The sequence below is a fragment of the Phoxinus phoxinus genome, assembly GCF_949152265.1.
Source record: "Phoxinus phoxinus genome assembly, chromosome: 19".
NCBI classification, from domain to species: domain Eukaryota; kingdom Metazoa; phylum Chordata; class Actinopteri; order Cypriniformes; family Leuciscidae; genus Phoxinus; species Phoxinus phoxinus.
In genome coordinates, this window is record NC_136894.1 from 29,372,272 (window position 1) to 29,390,681 (window position 18,410).

Here is an 18,410-nt window from a genome sequence, read left to right on the forward strand (position 1 = left end):
AGGAACAATATTATGAGACTTTATTAATCTTATCTTGCCTATTCCCGCACAACAGAGAAAAACAGCAACAGGATTAAAAACCTAAACAAAAACCCCACAATAGTATTTATGTTACAATAACATGCCAACTAAACTGAATACATTTAGTTTAATTTGATTTGATGTACCGTTATAATTATCCCGTCTGTATAATATTCATAATTTACATTTAATCTAAATGTTCTAAATATAAATACTTTAATTAATTATGACACAATTTAACTGAAGAACTTTGTTATGATTTTTATTGATTTTTTTTTATGAAACCAACTACAAAGCATAACCAGAGAGGTGGTGTGAGGTTTGATCTAGCAGTTTCACACTTACACACTGTATTGCTGTACCAGGATCTGTTCACACTATACAAAACAATCCAACAAAGCATTTATTTCTATCAAAAAAACAAAGAAAAAAAGAGTACCAACTACAAATAAATATCTGCTTAATTCTCTCAATGTAAACACTGTGTTAAAACTGAATTTATTAGAGCCACAGGAATGCTATGGTGAACGCACTGCATTATGGGTCTGCATTTTGGGTTCGTTCAGGAGCCTCAGTAGTACACGACGACAGACACTATGAATACCCACCAGCAGGTAAATCATTAACACAATACAGTAACTAGTGTAGGAAGAAGAAACGTCCTCCAATCCAGTCGTACCAGGGAATTACACAGCATCACTTGAGCTGGGAATAGTGCAGAAAAATAATTTACTGTTCTGAGATCTCTGCTTAAATATTAACACAATAAACCTGAATATAATGTTCACAATCTACAAAATAAAAAATAAAAAAATAAGAAAAATCCCACAGCTACTCACAAAATTGTTAGAAATGGTTATGCGTAATCTGAACACTAGGTGGCAGTCTAATCCCAGTCAGCAGGACAGGGCTACTGGAAATGTAGTGTATTGACACAAATATCACACACACACACACACACACACACACACGCACACACACACGCACACACACACACACACACACACACGTAACTGGCCGAGTCTATTGAGGTGAACCACATCAGGCATTTTTACGTACCGTCTCGTCTATCCCGTGTGGCTTCAGGACGAGAGAAAGCTAATGCCATTCAACTTAATAAATTACAAACGGAATGAAACGGGAAAAAACACCCTCGGGAAACCCACACTCGGGATATTGCTCTTGTGAAGTAAGTGCTTAGAGAGAAAGATTGCGTTTTCCTTCAGGTAGTGCTTGGTTGGACGCGTGACCTTTGACCCCGGTCACTGCCAGGTGCCGCTCAGGGGCATCTTGGGAAGGTGCGAGTGCATCTCCACTGGGTGGTTCGGCAGGCGGTCCCTCCTGTAGCTTATCGTCTTCTCATTGGTCGAGGGGACGAATGATGGATCCTGGAACAACACCAGATCACTTTGATATTGCCAGTCACACACTCGCATTCAGAAGTTTTTTTGAAAGAGATTAATACGTTTATTCAGCAAGGATGCATTAAATTGGTCAAAAGTTACAGTAAAGACATTAAAGATGTAACAAAAGATTCTTCCAAATAAACTTTTTTTTTTTTTTTTACTTTCTATTCATCAAAGAATCATGAAACACAAACATTTATCACGGATTACTCAAAAATATGGAGCAACTGTTTTCAACACTGATCATAATCATAAATGTTTCTTGAGCATCAAATCATCATATTATAGTGATTTCTGAAGGATCATGTGACTCTGAAGACTGGAGTAATGATGCTGAAAATTCAGCTTTGATCACAGGAATAAATGACATTTAAAATATTTTCACATAGAAAACAGTTACTTTAAATTGTAATAATATTTCACAGTTTTTACTGTATTTTTGATCAAATAAATGCAACCTTGGTGAGCAGAAGAGACTTTTTTTTTTCAAAAACATTTAAAATACAAATGAGAAAATCATAACAAAAACAAACTAAAATTGAATGAAAGGTGAAATTATAACATTAAAAGCTAATTTAATGTTAATAATATCTAAACGATATCTAAATGTTGTGTTCTCATGTTGTATAAGGACTTTCCATAGACGTAATGGTTTTTATACTGTACAAACTACACACACACACACACACACACACACACACACACACACACACGCACACACGCACACACTGCCCCTATCCCTAAACCTGCCCATCACACACACACACACACACACACACACACACACACACACACACACACACACACACACACACACACACACACACTCTCTAAACCCACCCACCCATCCATCATACACACACACACACACACACACACACACACACACACACACACACACACACACACACTCCCTAAACCCACCCACCCACCCATCCATCACACACACACACACACACACACACACACACACACACGCACACACTGCCACTATCCCTAAACCTGCCCAACACACACACACACACACACACACACACACACACACACTCCCTAAACCCACCCACCCACCCATCCATCTCACACACACACGCACACACTGCCACTATCCCTAAACCTGCCCAACACACACACACACACACACACTCCCTAAACCCACCCACCCACCCATCCATCTCACACACACACACACACACACACACACACACACCCATCCATCATACACACCACACCGCACTAGGGCTGTTAAACGATTAATCGCATCCAAAATAAAAGTTTGTTTACATAATAAATGTGTATATATATAAATATAAACATTTTATATATAAATAACAATTTTTTCTTAAATATATACATGAACGAGTGTGTATTTATATATACAAAATAATTATCTACACTGCACACACACATGTATTATGTAAACAAACATTTATTTTGGATGCGATTAATCGTTTACAGCCGCACATACGCACACACACACACACACACACACACACAAACCCGACCCCTAAACCAGCGCATCACACACACACACACACACACACACACACACACACACACACACACACACACACACACACACACACAGTACCTTATGGCCGTCGTCGAACGGTTGTTCAGGGTTGGACTGGCCCCAGTGGTCTCTGGCTCTCAGGAGCTGTCGGACCGCAGCCATCATGCCGAGTCCCAGCGTGACGGTCAGTAGGAAGGCGCTGAGGAAGGTCTTGAAGTACCGGCGACTCCAAACACACACTGTTAGACGAGAGACACGGATCTATAAACAGCAGTCTTCACAGGACTGGATTTCTCTGATCACGGATCCCGCAGGAACTGATATTGCTCACATGTGTCGTCAGTCAACAGTTAGACACACAGTAGCGGTATAGAGCTTTTCAAACTTTTGAGTCACACACACTTTAAAAAGTTTTGGCAAATCTGAGAACTGTTTAATTGACATCTGGAGTCTTTTTCTTAGAAGACATATCTGAGAAGCATAATACTAAAGACCAATACGATAACTACAACGATAACTAGTCTATAGTAGCCAACAACAGCGGAAACATCAATATAAACGTTGTTTATTGTTTACTGTAAGTGTAACTGCAGGTTTGTCGCCTGTCGCTTTAAATGATAGATCTCTTTATAGCAGGATGGATTCTGATTGGCTGTCAATGTTTTTATTTTATTTTATCGTTTGTCAGCTGCAAAAAGTCGTTCTCAAAATGATATGGTTCCTTTTTTCCTAAAAGTGTGTGTGAGATATGGGAATGAGGCTAAATGTATTTTACAGACGTCATTTGAGACAAATCTAACTACCGGTAATAGATGTATAAAAACAATAATTGAAAAAATCGGCATAATTATAGCCTATGTGTAAAGCCACAGTTCACTTCTGTGTCAAAACTGTCCCCAAAAGGTGTACAAATTCAATTTAAATAGTTATATCTCTTAAAAACTAATTTTAAAAAATAAATTTAAAAGTTTTTTTTCCCATACTAAAAACTACAGATTAAAAAAAATAAAAATGTAGGTAACGCTTCCTGGTCAAAACTGTACGGTGTGACCGGCGCTTCGGCTCTTTGTATTATAAATACATGATACTGTTTTGTTCATAATTGTTTATGCAATTTACTAAATTATATTTGATTTAAAAACATTAGTTTAAACGTTATGCGTTATGAGTTATGATTGCGCCCTCTGGTGGCCTCAGGAGACAAGCCAAAAGCTTTAATCCAACTGAAATTATGCCTTTTAAAATAATTGAATATTAGTATAAAGTATAAAGTTAAAATTGAGCTATTCAGCCACTTTGACAGGCCTAAATAGGAGGCTTAATTTCATGATTATTGTCTAGGCAAGCCAATAGAGATATTAAAGCGATGTGGATTGTGTTTTCCGCTCCGGCGGGTTGTTTTGGTCTCCTGACAGAGCACATTCTCTCTTATAAAGTCACTCGCTGCAATGGCGTTTGGGACACACCCCACGCCCCCTCACTGTTTCTTGGAAACAGCATGAGCCATTGTGTGTGTGTGTGTGTGGACCTGCATTGAGCTCTGCTTCCAGATCTCCATGGAAACCTGCAAAAATGTCAATATGCTACTTTATCTCCTTTGTGTTTGTGCCGGACTGGATCCGAGCCAAACCTACTGGATTTCTCAACCGCGATCACGCGGAGAAGCGGAAGACGGGATCCATATATCGGCTGTGTGTAAAGCCCTGCCGGTCCAGCTGGTTCAGTGATCAGTGTGAGGCCTGAGGGAGCTTCTTTTCCAGCTGTTGTTGATGTTGTAACTGCACATCTGGCTGATGTTTAGCTTATGAATGAATTACTGGATTCTTCTGGATTCCTAAACAAACCCTTTCCCCGAATCTCTTTATCCGCTTGACACAATTTCAATGCAAGTATTTCAATGCAATTAATATTTTTTAAAGGGGTGGTTGATTATGATTTCACTTGTCTAACTTTAGTTAGTGTGTAATGTTGTGGTTTGATCATAAACAACATCTGCAAAGTTACAACGCTCAAAGTTTAAAGCAAAGGGAGATATTTGCTTTTAAAGAAATAGTTTTTTAAGGACTACAACAAACGGCTGGTAGGAACTACATGACATTCCTCCCGGGTTAGTGACATCACCAACCCTAGAATTTGCATAAACCCCGCCCCCTGAACACGATTTATAGATTATCATGACAGAATATGCTAATCAATGACTAGAAGATAATTACTCATAAGCTTCATAAATTCATCAACTAACCATTCAGAAATGTCCTGTTCTTCTACATGTTGTCACTTCTTCTTGAGTCTCTCCATCATTGTCTGACTCCGGTTTGAACATAAAAGGCTAAAAGTTTTTGAAATGTTCAGTGCATGTGTGTGTGTGTGTGTGAGGTAAAAGGACACAAGCTCTTGAACCTCCGCCCCCTGTGCCGGGAGCAGCAGCTCATTTGCATTTAAAGGGACAGACACAAAACGGTGTGTTTTTGCTCACCCTCAAAAAGTGACAACTATAACATGCTATATAAAAATATCTGTGGAGTATTTTGAGCTAAAACTTCACACACACACTCTGGGGATATCAGAGACTTATTTTACATCTTGTGAAAAGAGCATTATACGGTATATCACCCCTTTAAAGTAATCATGGATTTGAAATGCATCTGTTTAACAATTCAGTCATTTTTCCAATGAGATCGGAAGTGTTTCTCCTGAAAGAAAGGCCAGTAATCTCACACTCGCCTCATCTAGAGTTTCAGAAGATCTCAAACACTTCTCTGATTTGTGAAGATCACAACGTCTGTAACCAAATCAGATCTCGATATGAAACATTTCAAATGATCAAATGACCCGAGGAGCTGCTCTCCTCTGTCGAAATAACAATATGTTCAGGAATATGAGTCAAAGGAATTTAAGGAGGAACATCTGAGACAAAGTTTAGACTTCAAAGAAAAGTAACTCTCTTTAAGTCTCCTGAGCGATGAAAGAGAAACGAGCAATAAACTGTCCTTCCGGAGAATAAAAATAAAATAAATTAAATATTAAATAAAATACATAACTTACAATTCACCACAATTAAAAATCACTATAATGTATTATTATATTACAGTAATAAGAATTAAAAAAAAAACCTCATAACTAAAACACCTGGACACAATATTTAATATATCAAACTTAATTTTTTTATATTATTATGACATTTACAAATTTAATATTAATATGTAAAGTGTAATTATACTAAAATGTATAAAAATGTAAACATTATACTCACCTCCACACAATTTTTTTAGCCAAAAAATAGGCTAAATAATAGGTATGTGTGTGTGTGTGTGTGTGTGTGTGTGTGTGTGTGTGTGTGTGTGTGTGTGTGTGTGTGTGTGTGTGTGTGTGTGTGTGAATATGTGTGTATATATATAAGAATCGAAAGAGAATCAGCAATGGTAAGTACAAAAACTAAAACTATCTGTACACATTACAGTAATGAGAATTTGTGGGGGAAATGTGCTGAAAATGTGTCACAAATGGTGCTAAAATGGGCTTCATATTCTGTAAGCAAAATGTAATTTGTCATTTTCCAGGACTGTCAAACAGAGGTGGAGAAGGGAAAGGCGGAGGAGGAGGAGGAGGAGGAAGAGAAGATGAAGAGAAGAATTCATTTCCTCACCAGGATGTCGACTAATGTGCAGCTGAGGTCGATCTGATGCCAAGTCCACGAGAAAGCGGTACTGACACTTATCACTGCTGGGATACAGGCAGTATTTCCCTCGGACCAGCTCTGAAGAACAACACCGTTCATTCAGACACACAACGGGCCATTTACAACACGAAGTTCACGTCAAAACTCTCTCTCTCTCTCTCTCTCTCTCTCTCTCTCTCTCTCTCTCTGCGCTTGAGCTTCGACTGCGCAGTGATCTGTGACGTTTCACTTGTGTGGATCTACCTGTGATGTCGTCCACGTAGTCGATCGATGGAGCGCAGCTGTCATTACACACCTGGAAACCCTCGGATCCAAGGCCATTAGACAGGTGACAGTTCACACAGCTCCTGAGAGAGAGAGAGAGAGAGAGAGAGAGAGAGAGAGAGAGAGAGAGAGAGAGAGAGAGAGAGAGATTCATCATGATAGGCTGCATGTGTTCATCAAGCCACAAGACTGTGTGTTATTGGCTGTGAAAGAGAAACAAGTACGTTTCTTAAATCTTAAGAATAACAGATAGTTGTTATTGTTGTTTTAAGACCACTCTTGTTGTTATTGTTTGTTTTAACATGATGTGATCACTGTTCTTGTCGTTATCTCTCTGTACATAGTTTGTATATAGTGTATTTGTATGTATGTATTCATTTGTGTGTAACACCAACCTGCCAGGGGGTCTGCAGATGGAAATTAACCTAAGGCTATAATCTGACATATTTACATTTGTGAAAATGTTCATTAATATGTATTGTCCCTTTTTGTTTTGTTTTTCAAAATAAAAATTAATAATAAATTAAGAGACATGCTTATCACATTATTTCTAATACATTTGCCAATGTGCATTTTACAACCTGAGCACGCTGCATCCCACAATGCAATGCGCTCGATTTGACCTTCCATTTGTATTGCAAGAAATTATAATGCAATATCTTGACTCATTATTTGATTGCAGTACAAAGAGTTGAGACATTTAACATGCACTTTTAAAAAATACTATACAGTATATATATGCTGTACAATATGCAGTACACTCATCTTCCATTCTTAATATAGCCAAATAGGTCATCATGCTAAACTTTTAAGTATGCAAAAAAAAAAAAAATCACATGCATTGTGAAACAATGTCTACTGTTTTTCAAAATACTATGTATTTGGACATACTATCCCTTTGGCGTACTGTTTTTCGCATACTATATAGTAGGAAAGTACTCGATTTCGGACACAGTGTATGCAATACTAAGTATGCTATAAGTATGCAAAATGATATCAGAACTGAAATTGCACATGCAAAGTGAAGAGGTTGTGTAGCATACTACTTTATTGTTGAATACGGCATTCTGTTTCACTAACAACTCTTAAAACAAGTATACAGTATTCTGAATATAGACCATTATTTTGCATACTTAAAGTTCAGCATGATCAACTATCTGGCTATGTTCAGAAATGGCATAAAACTGTACAGCATACTACATATACTGTATACTATTTTGAAGAGTTGTATGTGAAACAACAGAATGCAGTATTCAACAATAAAGCGATAATAAAGTATGCTACACAACCTCTTCACATTGCATGTGCAATTTCAGTTCTGATATAATTTTGCATACTTATTGCACACTTAGTATTGCATACTTATTGCATACTTAGTATTGCATACTTATTGCATACTTGGTACTGCATACTTAGTATAGCATGATTTAAAGTTTCGCTGTGTCCGAAATCGAGTACTTAGTATGCGAAAAACAGTACGCCAAAAGGATAGTATGTCCGAATACATAATATTTTGAAAAACAGTGACGAAAAGTCTCCGGATGACATACTTCTTCCGGTGGGATTCTGAAGTATGCATACGATGGACACTTTACTATCCCATGAGGCCACAGGAGAGGATTTATGAATGACAGTGAAGCGACGCAAATGACGCTGGTAGATCACATGATAATAACAACATGGCGGATGTAGTACGTCTGAATTTCATTCATACTACACACATTCTTACTATATAGAACATACTTTTTTAACGGTCGCAAAGTAAATTCAGATTCAAATGTAGCACCTGCTGTCTTGAGCTACGAGTTAAAGGGACACTCCACCGTTTTTCACATTAAACTATGTTATTCCCTTAACTAAGATGAGTTGATACATACCTCTCTCATCTCAGTGCGTGCACTTAATTGCTCTGGCGCGCGGTGACGCTTTGATAGCACTTAGCTTAGCCCAGTTCATTCATCAGGATCCAAACAGAGATGAAGTTAGAAGCGACCAAACACCTCCACGTTTTCCCTATTTAAATACAGTTACACGAGTAGTTCCTTCGACTCGTGAGGAGTGATATATTATCAGGAGTGATGATATTACTGCGCCGAGTCAAAGTGCTCCCAGTGCTATTCCGCCATACATTATAGTTATCCATTATACCTGCTTAGAAAAGCGCCATGTTTCATTTTGTGTCACCATACTTGGTCGTGTAACTACTCGTGTAACTGTATTTAAATAGGGAAAAAGTGGAGGTGTTTGGTCACTTCTAGTCTCACGTAGCCAGACCTTCAGACTGACGGCTGAAGGTCTGGAATTCATAGCAGCTTTCTTTGGCCAAGGCCCGCCCATAAGGCAGTTTGACCGACATCTCAAACAACCAATTACAGTTCGTTTCGTTCAGCGTCACGTTTCGGGGCGTGGAAATGTCCCCACAACAACAGACCGGCGTGCAACAAGTCTCCACTAAGTGCCTCAAACAAAACTCCTGGACATCTCTTAAAGAGTCTATGCCGTGAACCTCGCATACTTTTGAGAATCCTACGTTTAGCTGATCTTGATAAATGCTCATTGTCACTCATGTAAACACAACAGTTGTTCTTCCGCAATCACGTCTGCGCTTTGTTTCCCGGCGGACCGAAAGTAAACGCGACACTCGCGCCCCCCGGAAATCCGATAAAATTCAACCAATCAGATGACGACTTCGACATTCCTGAAGTGTTTCCAGTTAAGTGTACCATATGCATCAGACGTTTAGCCAACGTTCCGTGGGCGTGAAGTCTGAGGCTGAGACTAGGTCGCTTCTAACTTCATCTCTGTTTGGATCCTGATGAATGAACTGGGCTAAGCTAAGTGCTATCAAAGTGTCGCCGCGCGCCAGAGCGATTAAGTGCACGCACTGAGACGAGAGAGGTATGTATCAACTCATCTTAGTTAAAGGAATAACATAGTTTAATATGAAAAAACGGTGGAGTGTTCCTTTAAATCTTGTGACAATTACATCCCCTATTGGTTAAACATCGTTTTGCTTTAAAATTCACAGGTCTGAGTTCAGCTTTTGCATGCAGCGGAAGACAAGACTTCTATACATGTGCTTAGATTCCTGCTTTTACATGCGCGTGAATGAAAGTGAATAGAACGCAAAGACCCTTTAAACCGGGTAAATAAAGCCATAGATCTTTAGCGAGTGATTAATGATGTGATTGACAGGTGTTTTAACCAATCAGTGACGGTGTTCTTCAACAAAAGAGACGCAGTGGTTACCAGTGAGATTGACAGGAGCTGTAGCAGATGGGACACTTCTCACAGAACGCTCCAGATCGCCGCGAGTCGTCACATACACACTTGCCACACACACACTTTCCCCGTCCGCTGCAAATCAAGCCATCGTCTGACACGCAGGACTCTGTGGAGACGGGACAGGCGCAGGTCTCACCCGTCCAGCCAGAGAGACAGACGCATTCGCCCGAAACACACCGGCCCTGCCCTGAATAGAGGAGAGTAAAACACATTTCACAATATTTACCATGTGTCCATTCAAGAGATTTTTATTTGTTATTTAAAACAATATACATTTTTATGATAAATAAAACTAGATAATGAGCACTTTACCATTTGTACGATTTTATTTTATAACATTATACAAAAATTATGGCATTGCCAATTGATTATTTAATATATTCACCTTTTATTAAACCTCAAAATGACATTTTACAATATTATATATAAAATTGTAAAACTTGTTTTTATTAGATATAAAATGTCATATTTAACTCAAAAAATGAATAACCAAATTAATATTTTATATATTTTGTTAAAAAAATTGCAATATATCTACAAATCTTTAAAACATAAAACAATAGTAATATAATGTAAAAATACACTTTTTTAAAAATCAGATTTAAAAGGAAAAATTTCATATTTTATAATATATATAATTTTTTATAAAGTAGTAAAAAATTATACTCGCCTCCAAAACATGTTATATAATATAATGTTTGGAATTATATATATATATATATATATATATATATATATATATATATATATATATATGTTAATTAATCATTTGGTAATTACATTTTTATAATATAACTATTATATAATATATTATTTATAATATAACAGTTTTATATTATATTATAATTGCTATATATATATATTATAACAGTTATAATATAATAAAATATATATTTTATCCAAAACAATTTATAACATGTTTTGGAGATGAGTGGAGGAGAGTATAATTTTTTCTTCTTTATAAAAAAAAATTATACTTTAAAATATAATTAATAATTTTTTTTAGCATCATTACTCCAGTCTACAGTGTCACATGATCCTTCAGAAATCATTCTAATATGCTGATTTATTATCATTGTATATAGATGTGTGTGTGTGTAAATCCAAAATAATATCATATAAGATTCTGATCACCCGTAGTTAAGAGAGTAATTTTCATATTCCAAATTTGATATCCATCTATATATTTGCCATATATCTCAGCGCTCACCTCCACACACCAGGCCTCTCTCGTATGTACATGAGAAGTCGTCCATCTCACAGAACTTTCCGTAGATGTTTCCGAATCTGCTGGAATCGCACACACACGTCCCACATTTACAAGTTCCTCTCCCGCTGCAGACGGGTTTGGTCCCCTCCTCTCTACAAGCGCCGGTCTCTGCGGGACAGGGCGAGGGATTCGGGTCGTCATGACAACGGTTCCTCTCGGTGCAGCCACAGCCACAGACCTGACGGACCCGTACGGTCACGGACTCGTTGAATCCCACAGGCTTCACGGACACCAGAACCTCCTGATCGCCACCGGACGCCGGGCAGGAGCTCATCCCCACCGTCACCTTGAAGGAAACCTGGACAAGAACAGACAAAACTACTGACGCATAGATAACAGCAGAACAACAGGACTTTGTTTATAAAATATCTCATTCTGAAACTTAAGGCAATGAGTGTGCTATTCTAAACAACACCATACATATATTGTGAAATATTATTACAGTTTAAAATAACTCGTTTTCTATGTGAATATATGTTCAAATGTAATTTATTCCTGTGATCAAAGCTGAATTTTCTTCAGTGTCACATGATCCTCCAGAAATAACTATTATATGATGATTTGCAGCTCAAGAAACATTTCTGATTATTATCAGTGTTGAAAACAGCTGTGCTGTTGTTTTGTCTGTGGAAACAGTGATACGTTTAGTTTTTCGGGGTTCTTTAATGAATAGAAAGTTCCAAAGAACAGCATTTATTTGAAATAGAATCTTTTGTAACAATATAAAATGTTTTAGTGTCACTTTTGATCAATTTGTCTAAAATAAACGTATTAACTTCTTTTTTTTTTACACTGTAGTGTGTATACAGTAGTATATACTACTTGTATGGTTTTGCATGAAAATATATATTTAAAGAAAAAAAATTAAATCCTGGTTTTGAGCAAAACGAGGGTGTGTAAATAATATTTTTGGCTGAACTATTCCTGGAATTCGAGCATTTCTGCTATCGAACGCAGCATCTCTGTTCCCTGTGCTGAACACAGATGTATCTACATTAAAGGCTTTCGTACTGTTTGTTTAGGCTGAACGCTGGGACATTTAGTGTTTCCAGAAACAGAGGATCCGTCGGGGCAAAAGGTCGTGACGTTCACCCAGAACCGGTGAGCTTGGCCGTCCTCCACCCCGATCTGCACTTCCACATCGGACAGCAGCTTCTGCAGGACAAGAGGAGAGGAGAGCAGGAGAGAAGCTCAGAAAGACCTCATCGGCTCAAACAACACTCACAATAAAGCTTTCAAAACTAGGGGTTCGGTTCACACTGACGCCACGGATCCCTAGTGAAAAATAAATATACTAAAATGTATTTAAAATACATTTATTTTATGCTAAGTATACTACAAATACATTTACATATTTATGTACTTAATATAAATATCCTGTCATTGTACTGTTGGTATACTAAATTGATATATTAAAGTCTGCTAAATTGGAACAGCTAATTTGAATATATTTCAGTTATCCAGAAATAGGGCTGAGGTCCAACTAAAGATAAACTTCAGTATATTTGATTGTGCTAAAGTAAAGGAACTATTGCAAGAATACTTTAGGTACACTTTCAATATCTTGCATTTAAAAACTTATATTATACAGAGATCACACGATCCTTCCTAATAGTGATATTAAAACACATTTTAGGCTTAATATTAAGAAATGTGCATTGTGCAATAAAAAAGAACTCCAAATAAAGATTAATTATAATATTTATATCAGTAACTCTCAAGCGATATGTGACCCTGGATCACAAAACCAGTCTCATACATTATATGGGTCAAAATTATCGGTTTTTATTTTATGCCAAAAATCATGAGGATATTAAGTAAAGATCATGTTCCATGAAGATATTTTGTAAATTTCCTACCGTAAATATATAAAACACAATCGTGAACATAAATGCACAACTTTAAAGCAGATTTTCTCAATGTTTAGATTTTTTTGCTCCCTCAGATTCCAGATTTTCAATATTTGTGTCTCAGCCAAATATTGTCCTATCCTAACAAATACATCAATGGAAAGCTTATTTATTCAGCTCTCCGATTATGTATAAATCTCAATTTCAGAAAATGTACCCATGTGACTGGCTTTGTGGTCCAGGGTCACATATGTCAGTCAGTTAATGGATTTGTAGTATACTTAGCATGAAATAAATTCATTTTAAATACATTTTGGTGTAGTTTTTATTCACTAGTGAAGAACCATTATTGGTTCCCCAAAGAACAGTTTCTAAAAGAACCAATTTTTCTAAGTGTGAAGAACTTTCTTCCACTACAAAGAACCTTTTGTGGAATGGAAAGATTCCATGAATGTTAAAGGATCTTAATGGAACCGTCGATGCCAATAAAGCAGCTTTTTTAAGAGTGTATGATCGGTCTTGTATAAGCAGGTTCACGGGGAAAAGGACAGGCTAATAATAGCAGCTTTGAGCCGCTCTCTGATTGGAGCTCGCCGCATTTTTGGCCCAGTAACCAGAGGCGTTTATAAAGCAGGCTTCTGTTCACTGGGATCAGTGGATTTTTCGAAGGACAATGCATTGTTGTGCGTTAAAAGTCTTTAGACGCATGCCGGAGCAGATTCTGGCCGGTGTTGAACTGAAACTGTACTGGTGTATAAACTGAAAGCCCCACTGTGAGCGTTTGGAAATGTTCGGGAACTTTTTGCACTTATCATCTGATTGTCCTTGAGTGGATGGAGAGAGTAAAGAGCGTATCAAGTGAAAGAGAAAGTGATGTTGTTTACCTTGTAGGCATGAACTACTAAGTCTTTGAGATTAGATGCTTTGGGAAACAGTCGGCCCACATAACTTCCAGGAATCAGGTCCAGCAGATCCTGTTCAGAGGACAAAGATTAGGTCGGTTTGAAATGCAACGCTACAGAAAAATAATGCAGACTCGTTCCTCGGCAGGGTTGTCGAAAGCACAGAGGAGACGCTGCTTTCACAGGCTCCCGTTCAGATGTGAAAGGTTTCTATTCACAGCGTGTTTTTACAAGCGTTGAGAGATGTAGCCGATTACCATCATATCTGTTGACTTTAGGGACGCACCATATATCGGCCACCATATCGGTATCGGCCGATATATATGATCACTTTGAATGTTATCGATATCGGCCCGATAAGAACATTTGGCTGAAATTAAAGCTGATAAATAATGTATTATTTCCTTCAGCTGAGACTCTTCAGATGCTCGCGGCTCGTCATAATGGTTTTAAATTGCTTGAAATATGAGTGGAATCACTTCAAAAAAGGAAAATACAGTAAAGTGCAACATGTGCAGCGCAAGTTAGTCATATCGGCTACATAAAATTGTAATGACAACATAGTTTGGAACATGGCTTTTAATCGTGAGACTTATGGTTTTTTTTTACGAGGCTCTCAACAACAACTAAAAAATTGGATTTAGATTTATCGGCCAATATATCGGCTTTCAAATTTAAATAATTATTGGTTATCAGTATAGACCAAAATGTTCATATCGGTGCATCCATAGTTTTCTTGAACGCAATGGCCAATCAAATGTGTTTGAACACTTATTGAAAAGTAGGGCTGTAACGATTAATCGCGATTAATCAAAATTCAAAATAAAAGTTTGTGTTTACATAATAAATGTGTGTGTATTGTGTATAATTATTTTGTATATATAAATACACACAAATGCATGTATATATTTAATAAAAATGTGTTATTTATATATAAAATAGTTCTATTTATATATAATATAAATCATATAAAAATATATATGCAGTATATAAATGCAAATATTTCTCAAATATATACATGCATGTGTATGTATTTATATATACAAAATAATTATACACAATACACACACATATATTATGTAAACACAAACTTTTATTTTGAATTTTGATTAATCGCGATTAATCGCGATTAATCGTTACAGCCCTATTGAAAAGTGTTACCAATTTGTTAAAGGGATAGTCCACCCAAAAATGTAAACTCTGTCAGTAATCACTCTCTCCCTCATGTTGTTCAACCCCGTAAGACTTTCGTTCATCTTCAGAACACAAATGAAGATATTTGTGATTAAATCTGAGAGCGGTGTCACTCCTCCATAGGCTTCTATTGAAATTGAAACTTGCCGGCCCAGAATGTTATTAAAGACATCGCTTCTGGGTTGTACGTCAGAACGGAGGCTCACTATTGGCCAGCATCACACACACGATAGTGCCAATAGTGAGCCTGCGTTCTGACGTACAACCCAGAAGCGCTGCGCTGATACACAACGTGAACTCACTCAGAGACACACACTGAAGAAAATCAATAGTTGAATAAAGTTTTTAGTTTTTTTTGCACACAAAAAGTATTCTCGTCGCTTGATAAACTTAAAGGTCCTGTTCTTCGTGATCCCATTTTTTTTACTTTAGCTAGTGTGTAATGTTGCTGTTAGAGCAGAAATAATACCTGTAAAATTATAAAGCTCAAAGTTCAATGCCAAGTGAGATATTTGATTTAACAGAAGTCCCCTTTCAAAGCCTACAGCGAACGGCCGGTTCGGACTACATCCTCTACTTCCTGCTTTAATGACGTCACTAGAACAGTTTTTGACTAACCTCCGCACACAGGAATACACAAGAAAAGGGGGCGTGGTCTTGTTGCGCTCCTACAGAGAAGAGGAAGAGTTGCGTTTGTAGAGTGTGTGTGTCGTGATGTCGTCGAGACGCTGTTATTCAAATCACCTTTGTTTGGCCGTGTTTACAATAACACTGAGCGCATGCATCTCCACGTTACGGTAAGAGGCGTGACCTTTCCGGACAACGTGCGCTAATCTGCTGTCCAATCACAACACAGGAACCGCTGGCACAATCAGAACTCGTTACGCATTTCTGAAGGAGGGACTTCATAGAACAAGGAAGTAATCAGCCCGTTTTTAGGACAGTGAAAACAGCGGTACACAGACAAGTACATTTTGTGAAAAATACAGTTTTTTTACACGCGAAACATGAACACATGTTATATTGCACACTGTAAACACAATCAAAGCTTCAAAAACACAGGAAAAACAGGACCTTTAAGGTTGAGTCACTGTAGTCACTTGGACTGTTTTAAACATTGTCTTTAATAACTTTCTGGGCCGGCAAGTTTCAATTACAATAGAAGCCTATGGAGGAGTGAGACAGCGCTCAGATTTAATCACAAATATCTTCATTTGTGTTCAGAAGATGAAGGAAAGTTGGAGAGTAATTACTGACAGAAGTTTCCTTTTTGGGTGAACTAACCCTTAAACTAGATTTGTTAAAGCACTATAATCACCGATTGAACAGAAAGTCACTGTGTGTGTTCCTATAAATCAGTGTCTGCATTCTAGAAATCTCTATCTCCAAATGGATTGATTTCTGTAAAAGGCAACACCCAAACTCGTGGTGTGGGAGAGAAATTACCTCATACCACTGATATTGCACCTGGTCCACCGCAAAGATGGAGTAAACGTTGTTCTCCAGGAGTTTCTCGGCCAGCTGACCGATTGTTGGGTGCTCCTAAAAACACAACGACAGCAACACAAATCTGCCATTGCTCGTTGAGAAATCACAGATTCTGGTGCAGATAGAGGCCGTGTGCAATTTCAGAAAATACATCAGTGGTGACTTTTTCCATTAATAAATCATCATGAAAAACATACAAATGTAAACAGGCCAAAACAATTACAAATTTTTTTTTTCTTTAAAAAACCATATCACTGTATATGAATATGACAATCATAGTATATCAACTAAAATATTTAAACGTTTTTTGGACGGTACTGTGATAATGCAATGCTCAAAAGGTTTGTAAAGTCTCTTCTGGTCAAAAAGGCTACATTTATTTGATCAAAAATACAGTAAAAACACTAATATTGTGAAATATTATTACAATTTAAAAGACATGTTTTCTATGTGCATTTATTGTAAACTGTAATTTATTCCTGTGATCAAAGCTGAAATTTCAGCATCATTACTCCAGTCTTCTGTGTCACATGATCCTTCAGAAATCAGTATAATATGATGATTTGCTGCTCAAGAAATATGTCTTATCATCTTACATACATACAAACATAAGTGTCTTGGTATTACCATTTGATAACATCACTGTACAGTGGTATAGCCACATAGCTTTTCTGTTTTGATGTATTTGTTTTTACAGTTGAGATATTTCAAGCCTAGTTTATTTGTTATAATTTTGATGATTATGGCTTACAGCTTATGAAACCCCCAAATTCAAGTTTTTCATAATCTGTAAGCCATAATCATCAAAATTATAACAAACAAAGGCTTGAAATATCTCACTTTGCATGTAATGAGTCTATATAATATATTAGTTTCACCTTTTAAGTTGAATTACTGAAATAAATGAACCTTTGGACGATATAAATTTTTTTCGAGTTTCACCTGTAGCTCTTTTATGGACAGATACCGTAAAAATAAATGAATTTTTTGAGGAAATGCAGAGATGGAACTGGTTTTGGACACGTCACAGGCCAGAACTGAACCTGCATCATCTGTATAAGCACCAACTTTGCATCTGGTGTTTTGTGTGTGTCAAGTGCTGTCGTTTTTCTCACCATGCTAGTGGTTTGAGAGTAGATATTATCCTCTAGGTGGCAGCGGCCATCATGAGGAACCACGATACCGGCCAGTTTGCTGTCCAAAGCCAGATGAGAAGGCTGGTCCGTCATAACCAGCAGCAGATGCTTCGCTTCAGGTCGCCACCCGATGTCTTTCTGCAGAAATGAATCAAGGTTTACAAATCTGCTTGAGTGTGTGTTTGGTATAAAGTACACTCAGAGGATGACATCATATCATCCATCTGCCCGGTTACTAATACAAGACAAACTGCATCAGTGGAGCGTTGAGCTGCCAGCGGGAGTAATGCTCCAATTAATCATCCCTTAAATCACAGGAGAACAGTCACTTTGCTGATTTATTATTTTGCTCGGGAGATGATAAAACATGCAAATAAATAAATAAACAATAAAAATAAATAAAAC

The 18,410-nt window shown here is 37.3% G+C and overlaps 1 protein-coding gene across 3 annotated transcripts in view; it reads right to left on the reverse strand.

Moving 5' to 3' along the window:
• Positions 1-18,410, reverse strand: part of itgb8 (integrin, beta 8) — a 40,108-nt gene continuing 21,698 nt past the window's right edge. For all 3 annotated transcript variants that reach the window (XM_079591129.1, XM_079591130.1, XM_079591131.1), the window contains exons 6-15: positions 17,985-18,143; positions 16,828-16,923; positions 14,170-14,259; positions 12,447-12,590; positions 11,376-11,733; positions 10,130-10,352; positions 6,860-6,963; positions 6,584-6,694; positions 3,016-3,176; positions 1-1,409 (exon numbers count right to left, since the gene is read on the reverse strand). In XM_079591129.1, the coding sequence (XP_079447255.1) occupies positions 1,284-1,409; positions 3,016-3,176; positions 6,584-6,694; positions 6,860-6,963; positions 10,130-10,352; positions 11,376-11,733; positions 12,447-12,590; positions 14,170-14,259; positions 16,828-16,923; positions 17,985-18,143 (1,572 nt within the window). In that variant the 3' untranslated portion in view covers positions 1-1,283. The remainder of the gene's footprint in view (positions 1,410-3,015; positions 3,177-6,583; positions 6,695-6,859; positions 6,964-10,129; positions 10,353-11,375; positions 11,734-12,446; positions 12,591-14,169; positions 14,260-16,827; positions 16,924-17,984; positions 18,144-18,410) is intronic.